At 32.4% G+C, this 19,152-nt stretch overlaps 1 protein-coding gene across 5 annotated transcripts; it reads right to left on the bottom strand.

Moving 5' to 3' along the window:
* Positions 1–11,074: 11,074 nt before the first annotated feature.
* On the bottom strand, positions 11,075–15,101 carry LOC146908972 (triacylglycerol lipase 2-like). Of its 5 annotated transcripts, none has more exons than XM_085727127.1 (9): positions 14,852–15,101; positions 14,460–14,567; positions 13,777–13,914; positions 13,390–13,500; positions 13,147–13,290; positions 13,022–13,062; positions 12,847–12,926; positions 12,538–12,633; positions 11,075–11,592 (listed from the first exon to the last, which is right to left on the bottom strand). In XM_085727127.1, exons 1-9 carry the CDS (start codon positions 15,029–15,031, stop codon positions 11,273–11,275), a joined length of 1,218 nt encoding a protein of 405 aa, XP_085583253.1. In that variant the 5' UTR covers positions 15,032–15,101; the 3' UTR covers positions 11,075–11,272. The 5 variants fall into 5 exon arrangements, with proteins under 5 accessions (XP_085583253.1, XP_085583254.1, XP_085583251.1 ...); XM_085727128.1 differs by having other exon boundaries at positions 11,075–11,580; positions 12,847–12,929; positions 14,852–15,073; XM_085727125.1 differs by having other exon boundaries at positions 12,847–12,929; positions 14,852–15,071.
* Between the last annotated feature and the right edge of the window lie 4,051 nt (positions 15,102–19,152).

The raw sequence follows: 19,152 nt of genomic DNA, 5'->3' as shown, positions 1-19,152 counted from the left end.
GAAAAGGTAAGGGTATATATATATATATATATATATATATATATATATATATATATATATTCATCCAGTTTGTTACACTTTTTAAATGATAAAGGAAAAAAAATTGAACATATATATACTCATATCGTGTTTGTTACGCTTTTATTTTAATATTTGAATTTGCTCTTATCTATTTGTTTTATTTATTTATTTTAACATTAGTTTCAATGAGTTTTACGGCTTCCATCTAGGTATATTCTTTAGAAATCCAGGTCTTATGCTAGGTTTAATCTATTCTTCCAAACTAACATGCTTGTGTTGGTTTGGAACCTTGGAGTATGTTCATTCTCGAAGTCTCTAGTTCGATTATCTCAAGTGTCAATTTGGGTGGATTAGTTTAACTTCTTCAAAAAAAAAAATCAAGGTTATATATATTTTTAAACATTTCAAGTTTATGTTTTAGTACCACCTAAAATTTTCTTTCGACTTTTAGTTCCCCAGAAATTTTCTGTACACGCTTTTGATCCCTGCTTTTTAGTCAGGTCATGTGTACCCTTTAATTTTTTGAATGAATTTTTCCAAGAATATTTAAAATATTATCAGAATTTCTTCCAAAAAAATTAGAATTTTTTAACCAAACATGTATATATGGAGTTTTAAGCACCAAAAACATGAAAATTCATATTTAATTCATGTTATGTTAAAAAATTCTAATTTTTTTGGGAGAGATTTTTATAATATTATTAACATTACTGAAAACACTCATTCAAAATTTCGAATTATACACACAAGCTGATAAAAAATAGTGATGAAACCTTTTGAGAGACTAAGTTGAAGCAAATTTTTAGAGGGACTAAAACGAAAAGTTAGAATATCCTTATTTATTAATTTTGTTAAGTCTGCAGCAACTTAACCTAATTTTTTCCCACCATTAATCCCTTATTAGGTTTGCAACAACTCAATCCTAAAATTTTGGCTCTAAATTTGCATCATTAAATGCTAATCCTCAACCCTAAAATCTTGGCTCTAAAATTTGCTATTTTTTTTAAAACTGTTTTTTTTTTCTTCGAATTTTTATCATATCCACTAAAAAACTCATACTACCAAACACTATTTTTGAAAGTTAATAACCAGTATGATTTTTGAATGTCAAACATGCTCTGATTATTTTTTAATGTTAATTAATAGTAAAAAAAAAATCTCTAAATTATTGAATGTCAAAATCATTTTTATTTAAATTTGTTACAAACAAGGTCTATGGTGTTGTTCGTTATAACTTTTAAAAAAGATCACTTTTTTTTTGAAGAAAAAAAAAAGATCACTTTTAAGAGCATTATTTCTCTTTGTTATTGTTTTTTTTAAAACCAAGATCTAAAAAAAAATATCTAAAAACAATTTCAAATTAAAAGATATTAAGATTATGTTTTTTATGGGAGGGGGGAGAAAATAAGTATCAAAAGATGAAAATAATTTTGTAACAAAAAGTTCGGATATCATACATAGCGAATTTCACTCATCCTTAATTATATGTCTAACCCAGACAACGCCGGTAAAAAAACTAATTTATAGGAATAAAAAAACATATTTAACCATACTTTATATATGAAGGAAATACTTGGTTTTAGTGTAGTATATTTTCTTTCGAGTATACCCTTCATTTAAACTATTGCATTTATAGTTTTATCGTTTTTGTAACATTATTTAAATCTTTAATGAGAACAACCAGTTAAATCTCATTGTAATAAACAATTCATTGCAAGAAAAATAATATCATATCACTAAGTATACGGAGGAATGCATTGGAACAACTCAAAAGGTATGCATTGGATGTCCTGGGAGCGCCTCTCTGTTCCTAAAGTATACGGAGGAATGGGGTTCAAGAGTCTTCGAGCCTTCAACTTGGCTATGATTGGAAAGCAGGCATGGAAACTGGTTACTCACCCTAATTCACTTATCACTAAGTTACTCAAAGCTAGATATTATCCACATAGTGATTACTTTAGCGCTTCTATAGGACATAATCCAAGCTATGTCTGGAGAAGTCTATGGAATGCTAGAGAAGTGATTAATCGAGGGTTAAGATGGAGTATAGGGACGGGGGAAACTATCTCCGTATGGAATCAACCTTGGTTACAAGACACTGTTCGCCTTCAGCCTGTCACGGAAGTGCAAGTCATGTGGGATGTGTTGTTGGTTACTCATCTGTTTAAGCCCAATATGAAAGAATGGAATGAGAATTTTATTCGGTATGTTTTCGACACAAGAACAGCAAACCAGATTTTAAATGCACCGCTTTTTCCTTCTGTTCGAGTGGACAAAGCTACCTGGCGACTTGAGAAGAATGGGTGTTATTCAGTGCGTAGTGCCTATAGGGACATCACTAATAACGACACTACCATGCTACAACATAGAGTACCTGGTGATTGGGGTTCTATTTGGAAGCTTAAACTTCCTCCAAAGGTTAAGAATTTCATCTGGCGATTATGCCGCAATTGTCTTCCAACCCGTGTGCGTTTACAAACGAAAGGAGTAGATTGTCCTACAAACTGTGCAATCTGTGATGTCTACGACGAGGATACTAAGCACCTGTTCTTCGAATGCAGCAAGAGTGTGGTATGTTGGGAACGGGTTGGCCTTTGGAATTCGATACAACACGTGAGGCTACCTACATATTCATGCTCCGATATGATTTTTGCTCTGATTCAACAACTCAATATTTCTCAACAACAACAATTTGCGGTCACTCTATGGAGTTTATGGAAACACAGAAATAACAAGATTTGGAATAACATTGCAGAAACATCTCAACAAATCAGTGACCGTGCCGCAAGTTTTTTAAGTAGTTGGAAGAATGCACAAGAAGTGAGGAACCAAAGCACCAACTGCAGTTCGCGTGTTGTGAAAGAAAAATGGAATAAACCGAGTCCCGGGAGGTTCAAGTGTAATGTTGACGCATCCTTTTCCAATTCCCTTAATAGAGTTGGATTCGGAGCTTGTATTCGCGATGCAGAAGGAAATTTTGTGATAGCACGAACTGCTTGGGCTACCCCTTTACTTGATGTTGACATGGGGGAGGCCATGGGTCTGCTAGATGCAATGCAATGGGTAAAAGAGCTGAATATGGTGCACATGGACTTCGAAACAGACTCCAAAATAGTGGCAGATAGCATATATGGAAAGGACGGTGTCTCTGATTTCATGGCGATAATTAATGATTGTAGACATTTGTTAGGTACCGATTTAGTACACTCTAATGTGAGTTTCATAAGGAGACAAGCCAATGGTGCTGCTCATAGTTTAGCTAAGGAAGCACTATACAATGCTAGTCTCCATGTTCATCTTAACATCCCACATTGTATTTCTACTTTGATTAATAATGAAAAGCTATAAGCTTCTTTCTGTCAAAAAAAAAAAAGAAAGAAAAATAATATCATATATTATAGGGTTAATTATGTTTCTAGTCCCTATAAAATAGCGACCTTGTAAGTTTAATCCTTACTAATTAATTTTAATAGCATTTTTAGTCCCTAATTTTGTTTTTCTGCACTGAGTATTAGTCCCTACTCAATTCAAATTTGTTTAATTTATGCTTAAACTCTTAAATTTTTGAACAATTTTTTGCAGACATGTTTAGAACATTACTAAAAGTTCCTCCGCAAAAAATTATTGCAAATTTGATTTCTACATCCAGATTTTATTACTTTTTATCTTTAACTTTTGTCGTTTTAAAAAATTCATATTTAATTCATTTCATGTCAGAAAATTCTAAATTTTAGTAAACGAACCTTTCATAGTGTTCTAATCTTGTCTCAAAAAAATCGTTCAAAAATTTAAGAGTTTAAGGATAATTAATCAAACTTTGTTTTAGCAGGGACGAAAATTATAAGTAATTTTTTTTTATAAGGACTAAAAATGCTATTAAAATTAAGTAAGGACTAAACTTATAAGGTCGCTATTTTATAGGGACTAAAAACATAATTAACCCTATATTATAAAGGGGGCTTATATGATAACTTAATCTTTATTGCCGCAATTATTTGATTGTGATATGCTTTCTATGTCAAATAAATTTATAACCATATTCGATACATTAATGTTTGTCTTTCCGTTAGCATATAAATAATTGCAATTTTCTATAAAATAAAAAAAAACTCAACGAATGTGTGAAATTAAGAGTTAAAAATAGAGGATTTTGTTGAGATAATTAGAGTTAGTTGAGGTAATTAGAGTTGGTTAAATGTTAGTTAGAGAGAACTATAGTTAGTTACAAGTAGTTAGGGTAATTGAGGTCTATAAAAGGATCAACCATGTGCTCATTCATTAATCTTTTTCAATACAATTCATAATGAATTCTAAGGCTTTGTTTGCGAGTTTTGAGGGGAGGGGAAGGGAAGGAAGGGAAGGGAGAAAGGAGGGAAAGCCTTCCCTTTGTTTGGGAGTTAAAGAAACCAACAAGGAAAGGAGATGGAGGGTTTATGTGATAATTTTATTATTTTACCATTTTTTTCCTCTTAAAATCAATACATTATGTTATACTTTATAATTTATCTTGTAAATTATAATTGGAATTTTGGATTATTATGAGGACAAAATTGTCAATTTGTATGTTTAACCCCCCAAAACCCTCCAATTTGGGGGAACTTTAAAATTTGACAAATGAAACCCTTCAAAACCCCCCAAAACCTTTCCATGTTTTTTTAAAACTCCCAAACAAGGGTTTAACTCTCCATAAGCCTTTCCTTCCCCTCCCCTCCCCTCCAAAACCAAACTCGCAAACAAAGCCTAAGGGTTTTCCCTATGTTTCTTCCTATCAATCATACTGTTATACCCTAATTTTGGACCTAAAAAATACTAACTCAATTCCTTTTTTTCTTGCATTTCAAGTCATTTGATATGTCTCTGATCAGTTACATCTTTCTCTGCATTTTATTTCAATGTTATTTGCAAAATTCACATGAAAGGGTATTTTAGTCATTTCTTGCATTCAACTCATTTTTGAAAATTGTTTGAGTCTTTCAAATTGGTTTGTATAAGTCCTTGTTTCAATCTCATGTCAAAATTCATTTCAAAAATATCAGTTGAGTCATTTTTTAGTCAGTTTAGCCCCTAGGGGCATTTTAGTCATTTCCTACGTTAAAATGTCTTTCAGTCCTTTAAAAATTTGTTTGAGTCCTTTCAAGTAGGTTGAATAAGTCTTCATTTCAATTCTATGTCAGAATCCATTTCAAAAATTGCATTTAAAGTCATTTCGAGTCAATTTTGCCCCTAGGGGCATTTTAGTCTTTTCACGTGTTAAAACCCTGTTTAAATTTTAAAAATTGTCTCTGAGTCTTTTAATTCGCTTGTATAAACTCTTGCTTTAATCCCTTGTTAAAAAATCATTTTTAAATTGCATTTGAGTCGTTTTTAGTCATTTTAGTCCCTAGGGGCGTTTTGGTCATTTCACATAATATTTCTGATTCGTTTTAATCTGATTTGTTGTTTTTAATCGTCTCGTTTTATGTTAATTTTCAATTTACTTTTTCAATTCAATTTCAGTTTTAATTTTCGTTTTAGTCCACGCACTTTTGTCATTTGCATTTTAATCCCTTTTTAAGTTTGTTAGAGTCCAAGTGCCATGTGTCCAAATACTATTGGTCTTTAAGAGTTTGTTACTGCTTAGTCCATGTGGCATTTCCTCATTGGTCCAAGCATTCCTTTCATCCCCTATATAAGTCAAAGTCTTGGTCAATTTTTGAGAATCAATCATTTTTACATTTTTTCCACAAAAATCACAAAATAATAAAAAGAGCAATTTCTTTCTCCTTTCTCTTCTCTCACGTAACCTCCATCACCACCACCATAACTAACCTTTTTTCTCTTCTTCCACCACCCTAACAAACTCCATCACCACCCTAACCAACTCCCTAACCACCTTTAACCACCTCCATTCTTCATTCCACCACCATAACCAATTCATCATCACCACTCAACCACCACTTCAACCACCACAAACCACCACCTCATACCTCCATAACCACCACGTTCTTCATCCTTAATCCATCTTTTCTTCCTCTTTTTTCCTTCAACAATTCTCCATTCAATCTTCAAACAACTCCGACGAATTCGTTCGAATCAAACACGCATTCAATTCATTCAAACATCATGAATTCGGATTAAACAATACATCGAAATTTTGAATCGAACCGAATCCGACGCAAAGAGCAAATCAAGAACAGCAACGTGAAGAGGGAGGAAGTAAATTCGAACTGGAATCGAAGCTGAAACAGATCCGAACTGAAAGAGAAAAGAATCGAGTCAAAGGAAGAAGAACTGGACCGGTCTTGTGAAGCTGGAGCTAAACCGAACTGCAGCAAGGAGGTTCAAATACTAAGGCGTTGAACAAGGTAAGCGACGCATCTTCGTTGTTTCATGCGTTCTTGATCTCGTTTTTTGCAATAAAAGTTCCGAATCAAAGAGTTTAAATCCACGTTTCTTGCTTCCTCATCCTCCAATTCGAATCCAGATTGTTTCAATAGGACGAAAGGGGTTTTGAAAATCGTTATCCTTCTCTAAAAAGAGGCTTTGGAGCTTTTTCCGGCCACCACGCCGGAGGCGCTGGTTGGCCGGAATTTTCATTGGATTTCGAAGGGAAGGAACGAGGAAGAAGATAAGAGGAAGAAAGGAGTATACGTATTTTGTTCTGAAATTGGTTTAAAAGCTTTTAATCCTATATGCCTTGCCCACGGATCTATCCATAACCCGCTCCATGCCTGATCCAAGACCCGTGGGCTTGGGCTTGGGCCTCTTTTGTTTGCAGTTCTGGTTTCAGTTGCATTTTCTTACTATTTTGACACTATCTAATGCTGTTTACGCCTTTGTTCTTACTAAAACCCTTTCAAAAATTCCCGAAAAATATACTCAATATTTTCTTGATGTTTTCAATGGATTTTAATGTGTTTTGCATGTTAATCTTGATGGAAAACACAGGGAAATATTTGTCTCCTTGTTAATTCATTTTTTCCCACTTTTTATTAAAAATCTTGTTAAAGAATTTCTAAAAAATTGTGAACTCTCTTGCAATTACTTTTGATGCTTGAAATTGGTTTCTCATGATAGTTTGGTATGTTGAAAATTGGTAAAAATATATAGGGAGATTTCTTGTGGCTTTGTGTTACTTTTTGATAATTTCTTGTGAAAATTTCGCATGTTCTTGATCCCAAAAGTCTTGCTATAGTATATTGATCCTTAGTGTGAGAGTTTACAACGTGTATGCCTCTGATTTGGTGCTATTCCTTACTGTTTTGGAGTTTGATTTGTTGATTTCTTGTTTTACAAGTCATGTAAATAATTGTTTGTGGAAATAAAGTGGAAAATATGCCTAAAAATATGCTAGGAGGCTTGGCTTGATAGGTCCTTTTAATTCTTGTGTTGGGACTGAAATAAAACTCTTTGGGAACTTGTTAAAATATGAGGATTATAGGTCTTGTTCAAGCCTTGCATTATTGATGAATCTTTAGGCTTATTTTGCATTGTTTTTGCTTGTTTTTTTATGTTAATTTTCTTACTTTGGTTATGATAGCTTTGACTTGTTTTATATCTTGTGCTACTAACTTTTTTGTTTCATGTTTCATACATCATAAGCATCCCATATCACATCCCTTTCTCCACTTTAATTTCTTGCACTTTAAGTTTCAATTTCATGCAAAAATTAGAATGTAAAGATTTAGGAATTCTTGTACAATTTTACTTTCATGCTTTTAATTTCTTGGCAAAGAGGCCATAGAATGTATCTAGGGTATGATGTAATAAGGACAATGGACTCTAATGATGTACACCGACACAAGCACCGACACATGCACACACATCACTATATAGTTAGAATATGCATGTTTAGATGTATGTTTAGGATTGTATGTTTAGATGTATGTTTAGGCTTTATACTTAGAAAAATCATTTTCCCAAAAAACTTGAACAAACTTCACTCAAACATTTTTCGTAATAAACCTTGGGGTCAAAACCCCATTGAATTTTCCTTTTATTTTCTTAATCAAACTTCAATGAAAAATAATCAAACTTTGACTTCTTTTGCAAAATGACTAATCCAACCTCACAATTTCCCAATCTCATGCCCTTGAGGCCTCTTTCTATTCTTCAAAACTCCATTTTCAAACTTAAAATCAACCAACAAAAACAAAAACATTTTTGGAAGAGAACTACGGTGGATTTGATCCCTTAATCGGGTACGTAGGCAAGGAACAAAATTCCTTCAATTCAAATAAAATAAAAATCCAAAAACATTCTTCTCCCTCCAATTCTTCACTTAGCAAACTTTAGGTGTAAATAACATTTCAAAATAGCATTTAAAAATAGAGCGCGCGCGTAGAAATTAAAGACGGTTCCTATAGGATACTATAGTCGTTATGGGTGCCTAACACCTTCCCGTAGCGAAAACAACTCCCGGACCTCGATTCTCAAGGGTTTTGCTTACTTTTTCCCTTCCCAAGAAAAAATAAGATATCACCGGTTAAAAAGGTTCAAACGTAATCAATGTTTGACACCCGAAAACCAAGATAAAACACATACTTCTCCTATGAAGCTAATCTACATCTATTTGATCCTATTATTTCTGATATGGTATCAGAGCGATACCGTTGCGCATCAAGCTATAGCGATCATGAAGATGAAGATTTTGCTTACGAAGAAGGCAAAGAATCTGTTTCTGACTGTGATGATGAAGTTCTTAGCGAAGATGAAGATTGCTCCTCTAAATCTCTACATCAAGCATCACCATTCCAAGTTATGGAGGATGGTTGTGTTTCGCAGATGATGAAGAAGACAACTTATCTCTTCCCTGGATTCTCAAAGCAGCAAGATTCACTTCTTGAATCTGAAATCATGGAGTGCAAGAATTGGTTCAATCTTCCTCAGCTGTTTTCCGGTGCCACTGTGAACAGTTCGATCATGATTGGCGAAATCATCGATTCAAGAACCATTGCGTTCTTGTTCCCAGCTCCAAGTTTGATTCGGTTTTCACTCTTCGAGTTTGAGAAGTTGGTTTCGGCAACAACCACAATGCTGCCGGAATGCGTCAATTTGTTCTACAATCTCAGCAGCGTCCACATCAAAGTATTCGATCCTGGTGGTAATTTTTGCGATTCATCGCCCTCACTTCTGTCAAGTTTAGTTTGCATTTCATCTGTTTCTGTTAGTATTTTCGTTTTCAATTCCAACGACAATCGATTGTGTTCGTTGTTGCATTTGTTTGAAGATGGAGGCTCTGCATTTGTATTCGATCCCGGCGGAACAAATTTGTTCCGATCTTCTCTATTTCTATCGATTGTGTTTGTGACGACGTTTCATCTCTTTTTCCCTACGATGATACTACCACTGAGTTATCATTCTTTCAAATCATCGCATTTCGTCTTTGATCCTGGAGGCATACGTATTTCGTCTTCATGGATCGTAAAACCAGAATCAAACAGCAAAATCAATGAAAGTGAATGGATTAATTACAACTCAGAATCAGATGAGAATCGACAGGAAAAGTGCGTTTTGGGAAAGCTATTCTGGATGTGTTTATGAAATCTATTGTGTTTTGTACGTTCTGGATTTGATTGTGTTTGGAATCTCCTTTTCAGAATTGCTTTTGCAGTATCGTGTTTCAAAATCGTGCTTGTCGGATCGTGTTGCAGAATCACTTTACATAGCCACATTTGTAAATAGTGCATTGCAGAAGCGCGTTTGGGAAAGCACTTTCCAATATGCGTGTTTGCAGCGCGTTTAGAATAAGCTAATTTGGTTCAGAGGAATTTTATCTTGTTCACAGAATCGCGTTTCAATCCTCTTTGCAAAAGCGTGTTATGAAGAAATTCGTTTGATTCAAATTTTAGAAAAGTTGTTTTTTTAAGGCATGTTTTGTACAAGTTGCTCTTGGTTCAGAAGTGTGTTTGCATCAAGTTGGAAGAATGATATGCATAAGCTGCTTTAGATGCGGTTTTGCATAAGTTAGTTTCAGGAAGGTGCTGGGTTCTGTACTTCTGTATAAGGCAGTTCAGATGCGGTGTTGCATAAGCTGGTACAAATGCTCAAGTGAAGAACCTGGATTTTGCATTGGACTTGGGTTGCTCCTCTTTCATTTAGCTCTTTCTGTTTGTGTTTACTAAGTGTACCCCTTGGTTTTAGTTACAACATTATTACTTTTGGGATTTGTATTTCAAACTCAAGTAAGAATTATCTTACCTTGAGTTTGAGGGGGGATGTTGAGATAATTAGAGTTAGTTAAGGTAGTTAGAGTTGGTTAAATGTTAGTTAGAGAGAACTATAGTTAGTTACAAGTAGTTAGGGTAATTGAGGTCTATAAAAGGACCAACCATGTACTCATTCATTAATCTTTTTCAATACAATTCATAATGAATTCTAAGGGTTTTCCCTATGTTTCTTCCTATCAATCATACTTCTCCTATGAAGCTAATATACATCTATTCGATCCTATTATTTCTGATAGATTTGAGCAACCTAAATTGAGAAATTTGCAGACTTTGGCTTTTTTTGATAAAAAATAGCAAATAGTAGGGGTTGAGATTTAGTGACTATAAGGCCACAAAGTCAAAATAACTTTCGTGTAATTTTGTATGATTCATGAGAGAGAAATGAAAAGCAAATGATAAATAGGATGAGAGAGAGAGAGAGAGAGAGATAAATAGGATGAGAGAGAGAGAGAGAGAGAGAGAGACTCAACGTGACTTTTCCAGAAGGGATTTGCTGCTATAAGGAAATAACACAGTTTTACAATGTTGCTAATTTTAGTCATTGGATATCAATGGGATGGTAGAGATCATAACTTGTCAAATCAATATCTTATTGTATAAGTTGATCCAATGGTATACATAAAAAATTGTGGTATTATTTACGGCACCAAATCTACTTCCGACTTTTTCACCTTAAAGTCACTAAATCCCAATCCGAATAAATAATAGCAGGTAATTTTGCAAAATTACACTCATAAGTAAGAGAAAGATGAATAGACACATCTTAGGTCTTGGGACTTATAACCAAAGAAAAAAAAAAAATAAGCATATTGGTTTCATAATAACAATTGCCAAGATGAATACTATTTGACCAAATGTGTCAACTCTATTGTTATTAATTATAGAGAACATTTAGACAAATTTTATGATTAAGCATAGAAAAGAAATCTAACATATATATTTTATTTTACTTTATTTTTATTATTGACATAATCATAACTATATACTCCTGTTTTCTATATAGAGGAGTATATTTATTTGAAGCACAATAATGCCTGTAAATATCACTGTTTGTTGAAAAAATCTATCATGGGATCATAAATGTCTTGTTTAGCATTGACACTCATAATAAAATCAGCATGTGCATAATTTTCCTTGAGCACTTGCACGAGCTTGTTAGGATCATGATTTTTGAACTCGTGACTGAGCAAATACTGCACATCTTCAACATCAGCTAGCATATCTACCCTTCCCATTCCGAGAAAAAGAGGGAAGTCATTCGGAATTGCGACCAAGTTATAACTTGGAGGATGTGCTAGACCATAGCGACGAAGATTTTCCTGAAGACCATAATCATACCTTGCTATTGTGTCTGTTCTAATCACTACACCGATTCCATAATGTAAAAAAAATAATACTATTAGTCTTAATCCAAAATGTATAAAATTATAATTATATTGAGATTTATTTCTATGCACTAAAACTAGGGGTGAACATGGGTTGGGTTGGACCTACTTTGGCCTAACCCTTTACCCAACCCGTTGATCATACTATGGGTTGGGTTCAACATAGAACCCGTATTTATATAGACAGAACCAAACCAAACCAATCCATTTTGAATGGGTTGGTTCAGGTTGGGTTCATGGGTACCCAATTTTAATTATGAAAAAAACAGTTAATTTTTTTTAAAAGCATATAGCCACCGGTTACATCAATATATATATAGTACCAAATTTCATTTCCCTGCATCATACATTAAATATTTCATTCAAAATAGTAGTAAATTCACTAAAATTCACAATACCAGAATAGTACAAGATATCATTTATCTGCATGCATTATTAATACTTAATTTCACAAGATATTATTTTTGGAAATAAAATAGGCCGCTTGAGAAAAGTAATAGCAAAATAGTTATGGTATCATACAATCTCATGGGTACATGGGTTGGGTATATGGATACATGGGTACATAAACTTAAACCCGATGTCCAAACCAAATCTCATGGGTTTCACGGATTGGGTTGGGTTGGACCCATAACTGTTTGGGTTCGGGTAAGTTTCGGTTTGGTTCAGTTTGGGTGATTAGGTTTGTGGGTTTACCCGTACCCATGTTCACCCCTAACTAAAACAGTTTAAAACTTTTTTCCTTTACTAGTTTCTAAATTAATTTTACAAAAATATATACATAGTTAGAGATATGAGAAATAGTTGTAAGTGCATGCAAAGTAAATTCAATTTTTTTTTTTTTATAGCCACAACAAGCAAAATATAAAATTGTTGATTCTTTTTGTCAATTTTTTTTTTTTGTTGATTCTTAGTAGACTTACTCTGAGAAAAATGGATCAAGTTCTTTGTTGATGTTGGTTGTGGTTCATGTTGGAGGTAGTAATCTATCCTGGAAGAGTTTATACAACAATTCGGACCTATAAAATTTAAAGGTAATTAAGGAAGATCAAAATAAGGGCAAAAAAAGAAATCCCAAATTAAAATCAATAATTGTCGATTTCTTCAAAAAAAAAATCAATAATTGTCGTAATCAAGTTTGTTGATACATAAAAAAGGAAATTTCACTTAATGAAAAATGCATAAAAATTAAATGAAATTTCATCGTCAGTAACAAGATCTAGTTAAAGTACCTGTGAAAGGTGTCAATAGGTTTACGCAGTCAAGCCCTATTATATCGCAGATGTGTTTCAAAAACTGTAATCCCTCAGCCCTGCTCAATAATTAGAAAAACATATTGATATTTTTTTTCAAATTGTTTCTGGCTTATTTAGGAAATAGAGAAGAAAGGGTTTTTTAGTCTCTTACGCGTTAGGAAGGAATTGTCGAATGTCCAACCAGTATGCATACTGTAATATTAAAAAGGAAAATATTTTCATAATATTATTCAATTAATATTTAGTTAAATATAGTTTTGCGTGTCTGTCACATACATTAGCTAAAAAAAGATTAGCAGCAAGTCTTGTTGCGTCCGAAGTAATTCGACCCATATGAGCAATTGGACTAAGCATTGCAGCTGATCTTGTCATATTAAGAAGATTCCCTTGAGAAAAAGCAACAAAAGCTATTAAAGATCCCTGAAAAATTTAGATCATTGATCGTTAAACATACATACATACATACACTTGGGTTGTAGACATACATAAATAAATAATAATCGATTATGACCAATTCACCTGTGAATCACCTACAAAGTGCATTTTTTGACCAGTATGGTCGTAAACATATTGCACTGTAGCAGGAAGATCATTATTAGCTAATTCTTCCCATGACCACTCCCAGTAAGCCTGTAACAATTGATTAATAAAGCAATAATCAATTACAAGTGATATTAACTTGTGAAACTCTGAAAGCTGAAATCCACAGTTAAGATTCTATGTATTTGAAACATCGGCAGATGATCAAAATTCAAACTTGGTTTTTTACATTATAAAATTAAAAAATGCTTCCCTCTGTTTTTTTATCATCCAGTCTTAATTGAAAGTCCACCAATAGTTTGAATTTATAAATATGGGGAATTCCAGACCGTAGGGAATTCCAATTTCATCATTGAGTATAAGAACCTGGTCATTAGGAGTTAATGATGTGTGTGAGCAATATCTTGACCCGCGACCGCTGACAATCCACACATCGAATCCACTATCTGCTAAAATAAATGCCAATGATTCATCCGGAGAATTCCACATCCATACTACAGCATCCTGAAGACACACATCACAAACAATTAATTTTGGTTGATATGCAGTTATGGGGGCAATATTTTATATGATAAATTTTTAACAATGCAAAAGTGATAAAATAATAACGGCTATATGCCCCTGTAAATAAAACAACGACTATTTTTTTTCATATATACCATTGAGCAAAATGCTCGAGCTTTTAAACATTAATGCTATTATATATTAGAAAAATGAAAGTCTTTTTTACATCTACATATTAAAATTGTTCTTTACGTGTATTTATATTTAAAAAGCATGGTAGAATTTTTCTTTTTATTTTCAACACTATAAAAGATATATCTTTATGTATGTGAAAAAAACATTCAATATTTAATCCCAAATACATTTGCACATTTGATTTTATAAAATTCATGAGAGAAATTCTTTTTATGGTATAAATCCTTATGTAGTTGGGGCAATCAATTATTTTAAGAGGGGGCAATACTTAAAATATCAAATAATTAGCAAATATAACGAGAATAGTAGTGGGGGTAGTTGCCCGCAATCCACAAAGAGTGGATCCTTGCCTGAAAGATACCATGTTGTACCAACACTGGTGGTTTGTTTGCTTTCTCACCGGACCGCCTTGTCGGCAATCTCTGAATACTTAAGATGAAGCCATCTGATGTTGTAACCTGAGTCAGCAAAAATAATATTCGTGTTAACTAAATCTTTTGATTTATTAACCATATATATATATATATATATATATATATATATATATATATATATATATATATATGCGCATTTGGCCAGAACAAAAAAATATGTGTACTTGTTTGGTTCATCACATTAACTTGTCTCATATTTAAGATTTTAGCATAATTATAGTTAGTACATCAAATATGGAAAATATTTCCCTTCATAATCAAATGGCATGTGGGAATATGCTGCAATATGCCTGCTATGATTTATTTACCTTATGTTCTTCACATGTGTAACCTTGTGTCTCTACCATACTTTTGCAGATACCATCATCGTTGTTAACTAGAGACGATGCTGAATATTCATTGCTAGTGTTATGTTTTTTTCTTCCTTGTGCTATTGTAATGCAAAGCAAGACTATTGAGAAAAAACCAACTACTCTGCTTCTGACCATATTGACAAAGTGATTAACTATGCTTATGCTTATGCTTTTGCCCCCTCCATAGACACAGGTTTTATAGGCTAAAACAAAGTTGAAGTCAACATTGCACTTAATTAATGGTTGTAAGAAACTTTGGTTGAATAGTAGTAATTATTTATGGTTGTGTTCTTCTAACAAATTTTTGATCAATAAGAAAATGGTCCACATTAACGTTTTTAATCCAATTTACATTACCTGAGCGTTCGAAACATTGACATTCATAGGTAAATTACTATGTTAATGTGATTATAATGATCGCAAGTATATAGTATTTGTTTATTTTGGCAATTTGGGTTGACGTAACTCCTAGGTTATCTTACTAGTTGGGTTTTGTTCTTGAAGTGTTGATTTGTGATTTATAAATGAATGTGTCAACATTAATTTATTTCTTGAGTTTGACACATACATTCACTACTAAAAAACAAAAATTAGTGAGAGAAATTTAGTGAGGGAAAAATATGAAATCTCTCTAATTCCGTCATTAAATTTTGCGACCAAGAAATTTATGAGATTTTATTTTTTCCGTCACTAATTTTCCTTCCTAATTTTGCTTTTTCTAGTAGTGATTATGTTAATCGACGAGTCACTGCAGATTAATAAGCAGGATAAAGTTATTTTTTATTTTTTGATAAAAAAAAAAGTTTAGATGAATTGGAATACAGAGCTTATGAGTATAGACATCAAAGTTCAACAAACGGTAACAAAGATACTCACATATCACCCACCGAAGATATCGTCACACATGCAGCGGGAGTTGAACCCCGACCTTGCAAGTGGGTTAGCTTCTTATCAACTAAATTAACTTTCATTAACAACTAGGATAAATTTTGTATAGTCACGTACAAATTCATATTATTTAGGTGCACAAAAAAAATACACATTATTTATTGTAGAAAAAGTTGTTTAAAAGTATAATTGAAATAATGAAAAAACAAGTATAGATATATTCATCTAGTTTGTTACACTTTTTAAATGATAAAGGGAAAAAAAACTGGACATATATATACTTATATCGTGATTGTTACGCTTTTATTTTAATATTTGAATTTATTTTTATCTATTTGTTATATGTGTTATTTGTATTAAAAGTTATGGATAATTTTGAAAAGAGAAAAAGTAGGTATAATAAACCATATACATCTTTAATAAATGAACCTAAAAAATAGGCTTTTGTTTATAATAGTGACCGAAGGGTATATAGATATAGTGTCTTTTCCCAATTATTTATCATTGTCCTGTTGCTGCACCTACTCCCTCCGGTCACTATTATAAGCAAATTTTGACTTTTTAGATTCATTCAATAAATGATGTATGTGGTCTATATTATAGACCACATACATCATTTATTGAATGAATCTAAAAAGTAAAAATTTGCTTATAATAGTGACCAGATGGAGTATTTGCTTGAATTCATACCATGATTTCATACTATTGTGTGGCCATTTAATTGAATTACTATTGCTAAGAATTTACCACTGTGCTGTGCCTATTTGCCGAGCTTTTGCAGAGCATATAGATTGTTGCAGTTTCCTATTATTCTTTTTTCAATTTAGTTGTATTTTCGTAAATTATTATATGGGTAGTGTTAACTTGTGCCCTTAGAGCACATGTTAAGAAAGCCAAAAAAAGAAATATTCTCTTAAACTTTGTGCATTCAATTCATTAAAACATTAAAGATTAAATTTAATGCACGTATTCCAATACATAATTTCTACATTTGGTTTCTAAACTTGTGCCTTAAGAGCACAAGTTAACATTTCCCTTATTATATATGTCTTGTTACTGCGCCGGTTCACTATTTCAATCATCTCTTATTCTTAAAGCTTATTAGGTTAAGCAACCACTAAACCTAGAAATTTCCCTCTAATTGTGCTGCATTAAATACTTAGTACCCTAATATATTTCCCTCCCAAATACATGCCAATTTGAATTTCAATTTTTTTTTGTTTGGAAGCATAAGTTATTAATTCAGATACAATAACCAATATGTGTGGTAAAACGTGATACATTAGCCCTTTTTTCAAACTTTCCCTGCTTGATATTTGAAGCTTTGGAAATCTACCCTACTTACTAGCCTAAGTCAAATTCAGTTGCAATATGCCCTATTTTCTAGCCTAATGAGTTGCATAGTAAATGAAAAACAATTAATTCCATCTATTTCCAAGAATTGCTCAACCGTGCTAAGTAGGCAACGCAACATATCATCTATAACTTTGTGATTTGAAAACTCATTTTTTTAATAAAAACATATATCTGTCCATACTTCCATACTTATTTCTAATCCTTATTTCTAATCTTTGAGTACAATGCAAACCTAATTTGCACACCCCTAACCCTAACTCAATTTGGCACCACCTAACCTGAATTAAATGTGGTTTACACATTTTGCTTAGCAGTAATTAATGGCATCAGTTCATTATCCTTTGCTATGTTAAACTTACACAACATGATTTACGCACACTTAATTGATCTTTATGCTGACAAATGTACTGCCGCCCCCCTATATTTTACACACATGTGGTTGTAAACAACAAGATAATTAATATTCTTTTTTGTTTACCAATGCCCCACCTCTTGCACCTCTTGGAATTTTAGCCTTGAAACTGTATCAGCATTTAATTTTAAATTTTGAAAACTATGAGTTAATGCATTGAAAACGGTTGAGGCAATGACTCATTGTTTCTTAGTGTGCTCAATTCATCTTCTTTCAACACATGAAGCAATTACTTTTCTCATGGTGCCATGGTGGTATCAGTTAATGATTTGTGATGTCATTATCATTTTGATTAGTGTCTGGCTGTCTGCATGTACCTATCTACCTCAAGAGATCATTTTAAATTTGAAGCTTGAAATGGAAAGATTTGGTTGAGAAACTAATGTTGTATCACTTGAATTTATGGTCAAATTTCTAGAAGTTTTTTTTTTCTCTCACTATATTTGCAAAGATGTTTGGAGTTTATGTATGATTATTGGGCAAGCTTAATGAAGCATTGTCCATGAATTCCTTACTACTTTCCTCTTTTTATTTAGTATATTTGTAGTTTTTGGAACTCAGTTAATAATAAAGATAGATTTTTTATATTAGTATGTCTATATTTTTTTGTGATAACACAGTTAATGGTAACAATAATGGCTCTTAGAGTCTTATTGTCTGTTACGTGTGTTTGTGGTTTTAATCCAATTATTTTTCGAAATTTGAAAATGATTATAGCAACTCTTATGAATTAGTGTCATGGTTAAGACAAAAGTTTACAATAGCTTTGCTTTGTATTTCTTCAAAAAAAAATAGTCTTGCTTTGTATTTCAACATGGTAAGACTCATTAAAATTGTTTTTGGTTTGAAGTCCAAAGTGATATTTTTTTAACCAATTTTCATTCAAGGTTTATATCTGAAACTTTTGAAAAATATGAAAGACATAAGTTATTTCCAAAATATTTCTAAATTAGCTCCTCAAAATACATTTTTTTTTTAAAAGAACAACGTTTATATGTTGGACTAGGTGAAGAGAAAACATATTTGAGTAACGATACTCCATATTGGTGCAACTTGGATAGTGATATAGTTGATGATGTTCATAAATTGTTGAACACAATTTCTTTTTCTTTTTTTTTTTGGTCAGTGTTGAACACAATTTCTACTTCAGGAATTCCAAACCGTAAGTTTAGATTAAAGTTTGAGTGCAAGTCATGCTATTAAGAAATGTAGATAAAAAATTAGGATTATCCAATGAAACAAGGTTCATAATAAGAAGGACGGGAAAAATATGTGCTTGAATGAAATGTGATATCTGAAAGCAAAATTTGTGACAAATTTTTTTTCCCATGCTATCTTTGACACCTTCTGATATAAGAAATTCTTTCAAGTTTCAACGAAGAAATTTCTTTCAGTTGTTTCATTTGCAATGACTATTAATAAGAGTCATGACGGTTGCTTAGACATGTTGGAATATATCTACCAACTTCTGTATTTTTTCTATGATCAATTATACGTTGCAATTTCAAGAGTTAGTGCAAGAGAATGATTGAAGATATTCATAACTGGTGAATACGGTAAAGAAACTAATGTAACTTTGAATGTGGTATATAAAGAAGTA

Source organism: Medicago sativa, chromosome 7 (assembly GCF_051527215.1).
Source record: "Medicago sativa cultivar Bolivia chromosome 7, Bolivia_mono, whole genome shotgun sequence".
NCBI classification, from domain to species: Eukaryota; Viridiplantae; Streptophyta; class Magnoliopsida; order Fabales; family Fabaceae; genus Medicago; species Medicago sativa.
Note: the sequence above shows the minus strand (reverse complement) of the source record. Positions and strands in the feature narration are given on the sequence as shown.

Coding starts and splice junctions, on each gene's coding strand:
- LOC146908972 (XM_085727125.1), bottom strand. CDS start 15,031: ATGGTCAGAAGCAGAGTAGTTGGTTTTTTCTCAATAGTCTTGCTTTGC. Junction 13,291..13,389: donor ACTTTGTAGGTGATTCACAG/GTGAATTGGTCA, acceptor TAAATTTTTCAG/GGATCTTTAATAGCTTTTGT. Junction 11,593..12,537: donor CTTGATCCATTTTTCTCAGA/GTAAGTCTACTA, acceptor GAATCGGTGTAG/TGATTAGAACAGACACAATA.